General features: G+C 40.6%; 1 protein-coding gene across 2 annotated transcripts in view; it reads left to right on the plus strand.

Moving 5' to 3' along the window:
• The first annotated feature begins 147 nt into the window (after window positions 1-147).
• ctdspla (CTD (carboxy-terminal domain, RNA polymerase II, polypeptide A) small phosphatase-like a) overlaps window positions 148-13,999 on the plus strand; it is a 33,629-nt gene continuing 19,777 nt past the window's right edge. The window contains exon 1 of one of the 2 annotated variants that reach the window (XM_044176894.1): window positions 148-754. In XM_044176894.1, coding sequence (XP_044032829.1) covers window positions 679-754 — 76 coding nt within the window. In that variant the 5' untranslated portion in view covers window positions 148-678. The remainder of the gene's footprint in view (window positions 755-13,999) is intronic. The other variant, XM_044176895.1, reaches the window with a different exon arrangement.

Raw genomic sequence — 13,999 nt, forward strand, 5'->3', positions numbered from 1 at the left:
TTATGAAACATTTTTTGGACAATTTTGTATATTTGGAATCATCTGTAAACATTCTCAAGTAAGCCTTTTGTATAAACTGCGTGTGAAATGCCCCCGCCCCCCCCAGCTTTAAGGATAAGAACGAATACCAACAAGCAGGGACTGGTGGGCGGACTGAGAGGTTTTTCAAGAAGGATAACAGAAAATGTGGAAGGCGTGTTGTTGCAGTGAGCCTGCATGGCCCTGTGGCAGGAGGACGGTCGCCATCTCTGGGTAAACACTGTAACCGTATCACGCAGTTGATATTGTGTGTGTGTGTGTGTGTGTGTGTGTGTGTGTGGAGTGAAGCCGGAGCGTACAGTAGCAGCAGCAGCAGCAGCAGGCGCGGTGCTATGCTGCCTGCAACAACCACAGCGGACACACACGACTTCAATGCAGGACTGACGCTTTGTTTGTCTCCTGCACATCGGACTGTCACCTCAGATGCTTGACGCGCTGTGGCCGCTTCTTCTCACTGACATTTCGCCTCTTGTTTGTGAGCTCCGGGGAATGGGACTGCATGCTTCGAATAAAATGGGATTTTAATGCTGCACACAGCGGACGCTCTAGCCCGTGCACAGCCAGGGGACTGTAGTACGCTTGGTAATGTTTGCCAAGGAATAAAACGGTGTAGCCGAAGGTGCATAACATCTCGTTTCCATGGACAACACGTCCATAATAACACAGGTTGCAAATCCGAAAGAGGAGGAGAGCATTTCTTCAAGTCAAGACAAAGGTAAGGCGCACAGAAATTGCAAAATGTCACACACACACACACACGGTTATTGTTTTTTTTTTTTTTTTTTAATTTTGACTCAATTTTAGATTAGTTGCGTGGCTCGGTTGCCTAATCTGATCCGCAGCCCTCGGTGCAGAGAGGATATCTACTGGACTCCGGACTGCAACTGCAAAGCCTGAGAGTATCGACGGAAAACCTCCATTGTTCAGCTGAAGCAGAGAAACATAAAGAGACAGAGCCCTTAGCCAGCCTGTCGATATCATTTTTGGAGTGCGGTGTAACTTTATTGCCGGGAGCTTTATTTAGGCTAAAACTAGATCTTATTTTAAATCTTTAAAAAACATTTTGCGACTTAAAAAATGTGATATTTTCTTATCTGTGTGGAGTGAGCTGGGTTTACTACAGGGGGCGGGTACTCTACTCCTCTTCCCCTTGCACTGGCGACATCCCTGTATGCATCGCTGACACTGTAAAATGCCTGGTGCACTAACAATAGCAAATACCACCAATGATCAGGGGTCACATCAACAGTTTGGCTGTGGTGCCCGAAGAAAACCACCATTTTTTAAGTATTTAAATAGGAACACATATAATTGTGCACGTGGAAGTCCCTTCATCAGTGTTGTAAAAGGTATTTTAAATATTTATTAGCACAAAAGTAAGTAATAACATTTGATACACATGTATATTTTGCACATTTTGCCCATCTTAGAATAAAACAGCTTAACTGAAGCAATGCAAATATTGAACTGTGCTGTTTATCAGTATCATCAGCTCCCTTGTAAAGTGCTTGATGATAATGAAACAATTATCATCATATATGGTCAGAAATGTCCTCTTCCAGATGTGTAAGAAGTGCCTGAAAACAACAGCTCAACAGCTGCTCTACAGATTACTGTAGAGGCTGAACGAAAACACATTTTCTCTCTGTTGCACAAGAGTCGCCCCTTCTCCATGTGGTGATGACATCAATGACAAATCCCCCTCATGAGTCAGGAGCTTTTCAATTTTCATTAACTTTGAGAGGGGTTTTCACTAGTCTGTGCAGGCCAGTGACACTTATATTTGAGTCCACATTGCATGGTGTAAAGTCCACACACAAGAAAATCAGGCCATCGATGGAGTACTGTGTGTACACACACGTGGGATACACAGGTGTCCATGGGCGATCGTAGCAGGAGGGTTGTTTGGAGCTCAGAGCCCTGACATTTCCCCAACAGCACCCATCCCACTGAGCCACAGGGTGCCTGGAGGCCAGAGGGACCACAACTTCCTGCTACACAAAGTGCTCTGTTGGAGAAAAGGTCACCTTCCTGCAACACCCTCTGCTGAGCAACACATGAACCACTCTGACTCATTGACCTCAGAGCCAGCGGTCATGAAATGAAGTAATCCGGACTTGTTTGCTTCGATAAGTAATTGGACACAAATATAATTCAAGAGAAGAAGTGAGACTTTGACATGACCTTTATTTTCACTATAGTAATGCATTTGTTTGAAACTACTCCAGGACTGACCTGCATGATCATGGCGAACACATCAATTATGATTTATGTACCACCGCACGTTTCCAATATTTGTTTTTCCTCATCTGCTTACTCTAATCGTGTGGTGCCGCCTTCATAATTAAAACCATCATAAACAAATCAATGAAAACAGTCACTAACAGCAAACATCGGGCTTTATCACTGACTGTGCGGCAGCAGAAAGAAGTAGTATCATCCAGGAAATGAACCTGTTTTTTCCCCCTTTTTAGCACATTTTTAATCACTTGCACAGAATTCCCACACTTTCTTGTCTGCAACATCCTGCTTGTCTTGAACAGTAAATCCCAGATGACATGTGGAATCCGACAATTAATCTTGCAGGATAAAATCCAGGGTCAGTGGCTGACCAGAGAGGACGCAACACACACACACACACACACACACACACACACACACACCCACACACACACACCGAGGCTCTTCAAACGGCAGCCCTGGCACACACACGAAGTATCTCCACGGAGCTTCCTGAATGGAGTCCCTGCCCTTCACTACTGCAGACAACAAACAAGTGCTTGTTGTCTTCGGCTGCACTGTCTCCGGCTGCACTGAAGCCACAAATGATTACACACACACACACACACTGAATATTTCAGAGCACGGGCAGGCTATTTTCAGAGTCCTATCAGTTCCAAGGAAAGACGTAGTAACTCATTAGAGCCAATTTTTTTTAGACATTTGGTCAGGTGGAGATTATATCTTTATGAATTATGGATTATGCTAAATGAGGTGAGGGTTGGAATCATAATGTGGGTGGTTTCTTTCCCCAGACAGAACACATGTATTAGTACAAAATCAAACGTGTCATACTTTTGGAGGATATACAAGGTTATTTTTTGCACTAAAAAGCCTGTGTTGGATGTGAGCTTTATCAAATAGATATTTGAGAACACATTCAGACTGTTTGTTGTATCATAATGTAGTTTTTCTTTGATAAAACAGCAATGTTATATTTGATATATTTCACAAGAACCAGCGCAGAAGCACACAGGAGGCTGAGAAAACAGTGTTTCTTCTCTCTGAACGCAAATGAGGCTTTTCATTTGGCAGCCGTTTACTTTTCAGGATCTGATGCAATGAAATGTAATGACTGGACTAACAACGCACAGGGAGTCACAGGCCGGCCAGCCTCCGTCTCACTCCACGAATCATTGAGGCTTTGTTCTAATAACTTCACAGTCCGCAAGTATCAATGGACGAGCTGTTTACCTTAATCAGATTAGGTGAAATCTGAGTTTAGCTCTTCACTGCTGCAGTGTGAGTGATGACAGGCACTTGGACCAGTTGTACACACACAGTAACAAGTGTTGAGTTAAAGAGTGATTATAATATTGATGGTCTTTCTCACTTGGAAACCTTTCTGAATTGTTTTTGTGTTTCATTTTCACACATTTTCAACTGTTGTGTAGTTGCTTGCGTTTCTGGTTGATGCCTAATTCGTTTCAGACAGTTAATAGCAGTGACATATATTTTGCTTTACATTTTTGAGTAATCCCAGGGACAATTTTCAGCTGCAGATTAATACACTTTTGGTAGTGAGTGCAACAAGACAGTTTAGACACTAAACTGTGTGTTTCGCAGAGCCCATTAACCTACAGCCTTTGAAAAACTCTGTGGTCAAGGTACTCTGTCCTACTACATGTGAATTTCTCTTATGGTGATGAGACATATAATTTCAGTAGAAGCTTAGACGAGGAGGATACTAATGGCATGTTAAAATTATCATGATTCCCTCAAAGGCTCATGGTTAGAAAATCTTCGCATTGTCAGAAAGAAAATGAGAAAAAAAAAAATACTGCAGCTGTAGATTAATCTGGAGAAAGGCCTGTGATTTCATGCACACTTGGCTTTTGAGGTTATTCCTGGAACACGCTGCTGTACATTAATAAAGTGTTTATGATGTGTGGACCACACCTGCAGGGGTGTGTGCGGCACAGTTAGCAAGGGCAGCTACTGTGAGTTTTGGCTGCCCTGGAGTTCCTGGCACAACCTGCCACTCTGCCGTGTATAGCACTTTGCTGTCGTGGGTTGTGTTGGGGAGAGGAGAGTTACAATCTTTTACTCTGTCATAGGCAGCGTCGATTTCTTAGATATATTTGGGGATACAGTATATCATTCCCAAGCCTTCCATCTCTCTTGAGAATCACATTGGACGACTATGTGCATACAGTGAAGTCAATATTCAGTGTACCATTTTGACTCAGAAAGAAGGAGAGTAGAGCTGGATACTGAACTGCAGGTCCTTATTACAGATTTATGAGCCTATTTCAGCCAATGCTGCTCAAAAAAGCTGATTATCTGCTCCTCCAGGGAAATGTTGGACTGTTGGGAAATATCTTCATTACTTTAGTCCGATACCATACTGAACAGCTGATTGGGAAGAGTTGAATGTTTTTCTTCCAAGCCTAAGCTCCTTGACTGATGATCTTGTTAAAACTGTATGTGCAGGATCGGTGTGTGGATGAACATGCCTGAAGTTGAAGTTGGGAGATTGTATTAATTTATGTCTTTTACATTCATTCAGTCCCACAACAAGAAGCAATGGAATGTTTTTACAGCTGTAAGTAGCACATAAATGTATTATTGTAGTAACTTTATGTTGCTGTTGCTCTGCAAAGAGCTTGTTTGGCAATGTAAGTAACCACAATGGACTTTCCAGCACTGAATTTCACATTATCATAAACAGTCAATCATCAGTAGTGGCTCCCTTAGGTGTTTGTTGATGTATCAATCTCTTGTTTTAACTTAGAAACAATTCCTTAAAATCCTAGTTTATGTTCATATCTTCCTTATGATGTCTTTTTTGTGCCAGTATTTCCATTTTTAAGGAAAGAGTGTTAGCTTTTGTAAGTTTTTAAGTATTGTCAGGAGAAAAAGTCAGAATGTTGATGGTGATATTAGGGAAGCTGATGTTTTCACAAATGTATATAATTAAAAGAAAATTAAAGAAATTGTTTGAAATTTTGGGAAATACTTTTTTTTGTTTTCTTACCGAGAGTCAGGAGATTAGGTTAGCTTAGGTTAGCATAAACACTGGATGCAGACATGTCATATGACAAACTCCACCCAAATACATATTTTCTTTATTAAAAAGTAAAAAGATGTTAATGAAAATGTTCAGATTAGACCGTGGCCTACTATATTAGGTCAATCTTGTTATGTTTCGTAATTTTAAATAAAACATCTTTAAACTATCACCACTATTGGGACATCGGGAAGCTAGCTCAGTAGTAGCCCTGTAAGCTTGTGCCTCTCTTTTGTGCATTTCCTCAGTGGTAGACTTTGATCCTGACAACATATTATAAAAATGTCAATTCTTTTGATAAAGTGTTAAAGTGGCTAGCAGAGTTTTTTCTAGAGCCAATGAGGGTTATCTCTTGTGACACAGAATGCATTAGGAAGATTTATGTCAGATTTTCACATCCGCTCACAATAAAGATTCAAGTTAAAAATCAGCAAAGTGGCTCTTAATTAGGAGGCAGTCTGTAGATCTATGGATTGTGAGACACAGTGAAGGAGATGCAATCGCACTGCAATCTGTCCTCGGAGAGGCCACAGGGGAAAATAGTGTGGGTTGACTCTTTCTTCACTCCTACACTGGCTCACTCTGAATACTTAAACCTTCACTGAGAATGCAATTTTAACTGGAAAAAAAGAGCAAAGAGTTCACATCACTCCTGCTCTGAAGTCCCAGCACTGGCTTCCAGTTTAGAATAGAGCTTTAACATCCTTTTACTTGTTTTTAAACATTGTCACAGACTATGTTGTTGATACCCTACTGGAAGCTGGTGACCAGTTTGAGCTAGGTTTTTGACAGCTGATAGGCCAGCTACCAGCAACTACCGGTGGCACCAGCTACCAGCGCCTATTCTTACCAGCTACCAGCTTAGATTCCTACCAGTTACGAGCTGCTTTTACCAGCTACCATCTCAGATTTTCACCAGTTACCAGATCTTAATACCAGGCCCAGCCAAGATTCTTACCAGTTTCCAGCTCCTATTGTTACCAGCTGCCAGTGCTAAAATCCACCAGATTGTAGGAACTAGAGCTATGCCTAGCTTTTCAAGTCTTTAAAAATGTACTTTAAAAATGCACATTCTCTAACATACTTAATTGCGGCAAGATGCATGTTTTATCTATAATTTACCACCTAATGCTATTTAGAAAAAAAGTCAAAATTCTTTTATTTTGTGTATCAATTATTTTGCCATCAAATATCTTATGTAGAACAAGTGAAATTAACATAATGTTTGAGTGGACTTTGTTTTTTGTTTTTTTTGTTGATGTCCATAATTTTTTCCATTGTGTATCTACCCGCCTTTGAGTGTCTTTTTTCAGATTCGTCCTCTGGCAGCTTTTTGGCCTGTAGCCAGTCCTGACAACAATATAGAGGGAGAGAGAGAAAGAGAGCATAAATGGTATGAGTCTCAGTACATGCTTTATTTAAAAACAATAATTAAAAAGGTAATTTATACATTCAGCTTATTCATATATTTATTAACTGGCATTGGCGATTATTTTAACCTATTAGAAAATTGTAGATATCAATTTAAAAAAAACATTTTCTTCAAAGCCAAAACTCAATCCATATACATTTCTTGTGGTCCTACCAATTAAATATGCTCCGACAGGCTGAGGAGGTTGATCAATCATCTCGATGGCAGTGTTTTGAGACATCCGCTGATGTAGGTGGCTCGGGGCAACCAAATTCAGACACGCAATAGTGTCTACCATTACATAGTAATGGCAGAGAGTAAATACAGTGCACTACATAGTAAATAGGGAGTCATTTCGGCCATATGATTACACTCGCAAAGCCAGGCAAGTCCCGCTATCCCACGAGAGGTTCCTGTGCTAAAATTAAAATGGAGTTCAAAGACATGCAATTTGAACAGAAAAGGAAAAGGGAAAGAAAATGAGGAAAAACACTAAATTTGGATGGGACATCACAGACTTTAAAGTGTGCAGAGAGAAGGAAGCTCTGACCTCAAACCTGATGACACAATTCCATTAGTAAAAATTAAACATATTTTAAAATTTTTCCAATCTTAACGGAAACAACCAGCAGATCAAATGGCTAACAATTAGCCTACGATCATTAACACCACACACTGTATGATTTATCTGCCAACAGTCAAAACACCAGCTCAAACAGGCTGAACACAGTCATGGAACCTAAATCATATTAATAATCTGCTTAACAAGTGTAATGTGTTTGTGCTCGCCTTGACTTTCATCACTAATCTCCCCATATGTTTAAGCAATAACTTAGACGTCCATGTTAAATTGAAATGTTTTGTTCCCAACCAAATGCCTTATACTACACATCTCTGGCATAGGTAATGATTGAGAGAGATGGCTCAATATGGTTAAAATTCCCTGTTAGTTACTGTAAGGCTGAAAATGGATCGCAGTATTCACAGCAACGTTACACATTAATCTGTATAGTTATGTTGCTTGCTCCTACATTATCACAACCGAAGTTAACAATCACTAAAATAGCTAACTTGAGGATGTGTTGCTGTGACAGAAGCATAATTTGTCTGCCTCATACTTTAATTAACTAGTTCTAAATAACCAGATAGATAGATAGATAGATAATGTTGCAGTGTTTATAGTTTTCACTTATTTGTATTAGTATATTTTATTATCTGTATATATTTTAATAGCACATTTCTTCTGTTTATGTATATGTTTTTTATTTTTATTTCACACTCGCTTTGGCAATGTTAACGTATGTTTCCCATGCCAGTAAAGCTCCACTGAATTGAATAGATAGATAGATTACACAGTTACACCAGTATGGCCATGCTGGTCTGCCATCAACTGACCAGTTACACCAGCACTACCAACCTGGCTGCTCACCTCTCAACCAGATAGCTGCACAAAACTGATCTACCAGCTGATCACCAGTTAAACCAGCTTGAGCAAGCTGGCCCACCAGTTAAATCCAGCAAGACCAGCTAATGACCAGCTAAGGTTTGAAGCTGGTTCTTGCTGGATTTAACAGCAGCAAATGTCCCCAGAGGGGTCTGACCTGAGGACAATTTATTTGAAAGCCACCATTTTAGCTTTGTCTTTACCTAAGGTCAGTTATCAGCATTCTTTTACTATTACTGGATTTAGACCTTTACTTACAGTCTGATTGTATTTTATATTTTTCTTCTTGTCAACAAATCCCATGAGAAGACCAAAACCAATAACTAATTGATCCCACTAACAAGTATTGCCAAAGCCGGCTTATTCCTCTATGCCATAGACCTCCATTGTTGTCCAAAAGCTATTAAAAACACTGCACACTGTTGCACTGAGTGACATTTTCCTTCATTACCATGAACATGACTACTGTAGTTTATTTTGAGTCAACCACACACACACACTGTCCTGCTGTCAGAAATACTCACTAGTGCACTAACTGACTCACTAAAAAAATAGTCCCAAACAAATTCACTATTTACTTCTGTTTGAGTGATGTTTGCTAAAAACTACAGTGGCCAGCTGTGTTAAGATTTTACTTAGCCTTTAAAAAAAAATCGTTTTTGTGACTGTTTTAAGATTAGCATTTTCTGTAGCAACCAATGGGCTTTGGGGAGTTAGAAAATACTGAGAGACTTTTAAAGAGATTTGTGGAAGGAACAAAAATGGAGAATAATGGTAGCCTTGTCCTTTAAGTAAAGAAGTACAATATTTCTCCCTGAAATGTTGTGAAGTTGAAGAATAAAATAGCCTAAAATGCATAAAAACAGTAATGGAGCAGTCACATTCCACCACAGACTATTACTATAAATGTTATTATAAATTCTACAAAAAAAATGTTGTCTTACTTATTTATCATCTTATTTATAACATTAAGTTTTTATTACATTTTTGCTAGAGGAAGTAAATGTAGGTCCTCACAGTCACATGAGGACATGTTCCTGTTTTTGTTCCTGTTCATACCAAGAGTTTCATTCCTGTGTTGATGATTGGTTGGTGTGTTTGAGTTGACAAAGTTTCATATAAGAGTAATGGTTTGTTTCTCTACTGGGTTACGGTAAATTAAAGTGCATTTTAATTTAGTTAATTGTTTGTTAAAGTTTATATTACAGCATGGTTTGGGTTTTTGCGTGCTTTGGACCGTATATTTGACGGCATTGTGGAGAAGTTGTATATCCAAATGTTGTCTCAAGTGTAGCTCATATGCTGTAGTTGCCTGTTTTGGAGAAAAACACTACTTCAAAATGTCCGCTGTGGACTTTGAAGAAACTATTACAGTAGGATTTCAAGTAAATTCTTTGTAAAATTATGTTCCGGCCAGTCGACCTCCATTCTGAGCACTGATCGGTTGTGATTGCACTTTAATAATGTAGTTGAGTGGAATGAGAAAATATATATTTAGTGCAAGATAACAGAAGAACACCGTCAATACTAAGTGGCTATATATAGTCTTGCGTCCATTTTCAACTTTTAGCTTAATTGGCTGCAGCTCTCAGTGACTTTTAACTCTTCAAACATCTCCTATTTGAGTATAGAAGACACTCTGGTTCTTCTAGCGCAGGCTTGTCTTGTCGTGCTTCGATTTATACACACAGTATTGTTTTGGGATTACATCACTCTGCCTTTCCTGTATATCTTGACACATCGGCATTCGATGGCTGTGACTGAGTGAGGACCATTATTAATGCTCCAAAAGCCGCCATTCCTTCGGAGCAAAAGGGCCTGGATGCTGCTGCTTTAAAGTCTCTTTCTAACGGGACTGTTGGGTGTGGACTGGAACAGGCCACAAGATAGGATTAATTGAGCATCCATTCAGCCAAACGGACGCTGTCAGAACGGATCGATACAGTCAGTGGCAGGTAGGGGTCAAGGAAGTAAGTGAGGAGGTGTGTGTGTCAAGAAGAGAGAGCAGGAGAAAGTGCTCAAATAGCACCTGTGTGCCTCTCGTGTTGCAGGCAGGTACCCAGCCTGGCTCTGACAAGGGGATGGCCTTTCTGCATATTTTGCCCTCTTCTGTCTGGCGTTCATCACCAGTAATTGGCAATATCTGAAAGGGAGATCATGTTTTGTCCATAATGATTTTCTGTCACCCCTCCTGAATTATGCCACGTGTCAGTTTGTGAGATATTTGACAGAAGCGCATAAAAGGTTTATACATTTTTAAATAGATGAGCAAGGAACAAGCAAATACACGCGTATGGAGGCTGTAAAAGACACCAAGAGGCGTTTTTCTGCCTCTCCAGAGGTAAAGGTGAATACTGTTTAACTGTGAATCTCAAGGGGCACTAAGTAGGACATGCTGTGTGTGGAAATGTAGAGATGAATGCCTCTCAGGGAGCAGAGGCATGGGGAACTGTAGCAGCAATACACAAGCAGGGCATGCATATGCTCTCAGCAACACACACGCAAATACATGACCTACTTGTTTACTTCCTTTCCATTCATAGCAAGCAGCATTTTAATGAATCTCATTTGCTGAAAAACACGCAGTTTGTTATTTTGATACGTGCTTTTGTATTTGAGAACAAAAATTAAAGGGGCATTCCGCCACTTTTTCACATTACTGATAGTTTACTCATCATAGAGAGTGCTACTCAGCTTGTCTTCTGTGGCTCTGGAGGAGTCTGAAAAAAATCACCCTAATGATATCATAGGTTTTCTCAGATTTTTAACAAAAAGCCTGAGTTACAGACTGGCCGTGAAGAGTTTGATGTGGTTATTTACTAGACAGGGAGGATTTAACGAAAAGAAGCTATTGGTTGCATTCTGGGAAAAGTAGGATCCAGTGTTTTTGGAGCTTTTAACCATTAGTTTTTTATCTCTCTTGTAAGTTCCTGAATTTTATGGTAGATCAATACTAAATTGTTGGAGTACCCCTTTAAATTCCACTCTAACTGCTCACCGGATCAACTTTCCAGATCAATTTTACAGCTGCATGGACAGCATCTCTGGGGTCACCAAGTGTACGAGCATGTCCACATGCAAGAGAAGCCTGAAGACAGGCCTTTAATTTCATCTGACATTAATTCTTCTAATGTTTTTTTAACCAACAGACAAGCAAGGAGGATTTCCCATCAGTCACTGAACCTCTGGCACTGAGCGCACAGTTGTGGATGAGAATATAAAAAGATATATAAATAATTAACTGCCCCAGCTCCAAACAACGTGGGCTGTGTTGCTGCCGGTTGCGTAACTCCGGCAGAATAGTCAGATCTCCCTCATTATTTCTCCCTGAGCTCTCAGTGGGTTAATTCCCTGCGCGCTTGTCATCTCCTTCATTTCGAGAAGCAGCAGCCCTCGTCCCCTGGGGGCTGCAGGCAGGCTGGCACCGCCACCACAGCGGAGGCAGGAAAGCAGGGGCAGACCCACCTACATCTCTGTGTCAGGGTTCACGGCAGCAGCGGGGAGAATTAGTACTTTACACGACATGGGTGCCAACCAAGTGGTTTATGTGTTTAAATCTCAGCACACCGTGTCTTAACTTGTTCTAATGTAACCGGGTTATTGAGTGAATGTCACTTACATAAGGTCATGTAGGATGCATATGTGTATATATAAATCCTCCCTGATAAGAAGAGAAATAAAGCCAAAAGGGCAGCTGAATGTCAGTCAGTGTGACTAAAGGCATCTGCTAGTACAGAGTGTACCTCCACAGCCCGTAATTTTCACCCCGGCCTCAGCTGTCTGTGCGGGGAAGTAAGGAGGCTTAATGGGAGTTTGTTTTATCATACTGTGCTATTATTGCCTTAATGGCCTCACACATAACCTACCAAGGACCTCGGCACAGTGAACACACACAGGCTGAACTGTCAGGCTGAGCTCATCTGACGCTACCTAACTCCACTCAGCTGTTTGGATTTGCGTGTGTTTATGTGTGTGTGTGTGTGTGTGTGTGTGTGTGTGTGTGTGTGTGTGTGTAAGCAGACATGTGTTCAAGTGTATTGTGAAGCAGATGCTCTTTGGTGTAAATATTGTTTTGAAAGCTGATCTGTTGTAATTATCATCACCTCTCTTGGTGGGATTATCTCTTGTGTGGAAACAATCAATAATCTGTTTTTGAGCTCAAGACTCATTCTTTAAAATTCAGTGTTTTGGGATTTTTAAGAAGAATTAGTTAACTAATTGATTAGTTGATGAACAAAAACTAGAGTGACTGTAGCTATGTTGGTGTAAAGGGGCAGAATTGGAGGTTCAATTCTCGGTTCCTGTTGTCCACATGTGCAAGTGTGTTTGAGCAAGACACTTTTCAGATAAAACACACTCGGACACTGTTATGGGCTTTTTCCACTATTTCTGACATTTTACAGACTGAACAAATAATCGATTATAAAACTAGCAGACAAAGTCAACAGCCATTCTAGCAGCCCTGTGAGGCTGTGCTTTGAGCTAAATGCTAAAAAAGTGTTTCCTTTCTTAGTGTCATCCCATTTGGAGATATAGTGTATTCCTGCAAGGATTCCTTCTGCAGTGTTATATTGCTGACAAAGTCCACAACAAGGAGTTCCCCCTTGCTGCAGTGTGTTGCTGTTACTGATAGCTGGGGACAGAAACAGCTTCATCTTCAGGTGCTCACTCTGCCTCTGAGTGTTGTCAACTCAAGACATTAGATCCCAGGCTCCAGGCTAACAGTGTCGGTTTATGTGTGTGTGTGTGTGTGTGTGTGTGTGTGTAGAGTCCTGTTCTTCATTTTGGCTGTAGACGAATAAGTATTTTATCTCACATGATGTTATATAAGCCCCAGACAGCTGGTCACACTTTTAATGCAAATACCTCACCCTCAAAATCTCAGTTAGGGGAGGAGGCAAATAATCTGTGAAATCTTGCCCGCTGCCTGAAGCCATGACAGGGTTTTAGCATGTCATTTTGGGCTGTTGGTGTCTCCTTGCCATAATCTTAAGTTATCACTGTGTCATGAAGGCTTTTTTGAGTTAAACAGTAGCTTTGTATAGCAGAGATAGCACGAAAATCCCTCTGGCTCCCTGCAGTTTTATTTTGGTGTATGTTAAGTACCCGGCTGCGCCTGTTTTCCATCTGAATTATTTAAACTGCACCTTCACGTGGATTGTTCTCACATTTACCTTCATGCCCCCCAGGTACTGTACACTTAACCTGCCTGGCTGGTCAACTAACTGCTGCTGGAGTGCAGTTCAAGGTCTGTGACACAGGCACTACCAGTACCAATATATCAAAGGGTAATATCAGTTTAATACAACCTCTTTCTTATGTTTGTAGTTTTGGCTAACATTCCTATCTGCCATGATCAGTGTTGGTTGTTAAATCATTACTTAATAACGTATTACAGCAATGTAATTACTCTTTTAGTAGTGTAGGGATTATAATTTCAATTAAATTACATTAGAGTTACTAATCCCAAATACAATGCCAAATATTTTGACAAATTTTTCATTTTCTTTGCTGTCTTAGCATATTCAGAGGACTGCTGAGGGAAGTGGTAGCTTGTTGTGTCTTATTAGCCGCCAGCTAGCCACCAGTAGCTTTGCCTACATTCAGTTGGTAAGCCTTCAGTTGAAGATAGGACATGGAGTGGAGGACTGGAGTGCTCCGTGTGGTCAGTCACCTGGGCTAGGGTAACATTAGCTGTTGATGGTCAGTAAATACCTCCTAACCGTAGGCTGGATGAAACTAAAGGAAAATGGTGGAATTTGTGAATACAAGTAATAGTTTGCCTACTGTACTTGCTAAGGGATTATTACAGGTG

Source organism: Siniperca chuatsi, linkage group LG19 (genome assembly GCF_020085105.1).
Source record: "Siniperca chuatsi isolate FFG_IHB_CAS linkage group LG19, ASM2008510v1, whole genome shotgun sequence".
Taxonomy (NCBI): Eukaryota; Metazoa; Chordata; class Actinopteri; order Centrarchiformes; family Sinipercidae; genus Siniperca; species Siniperca chuatsi.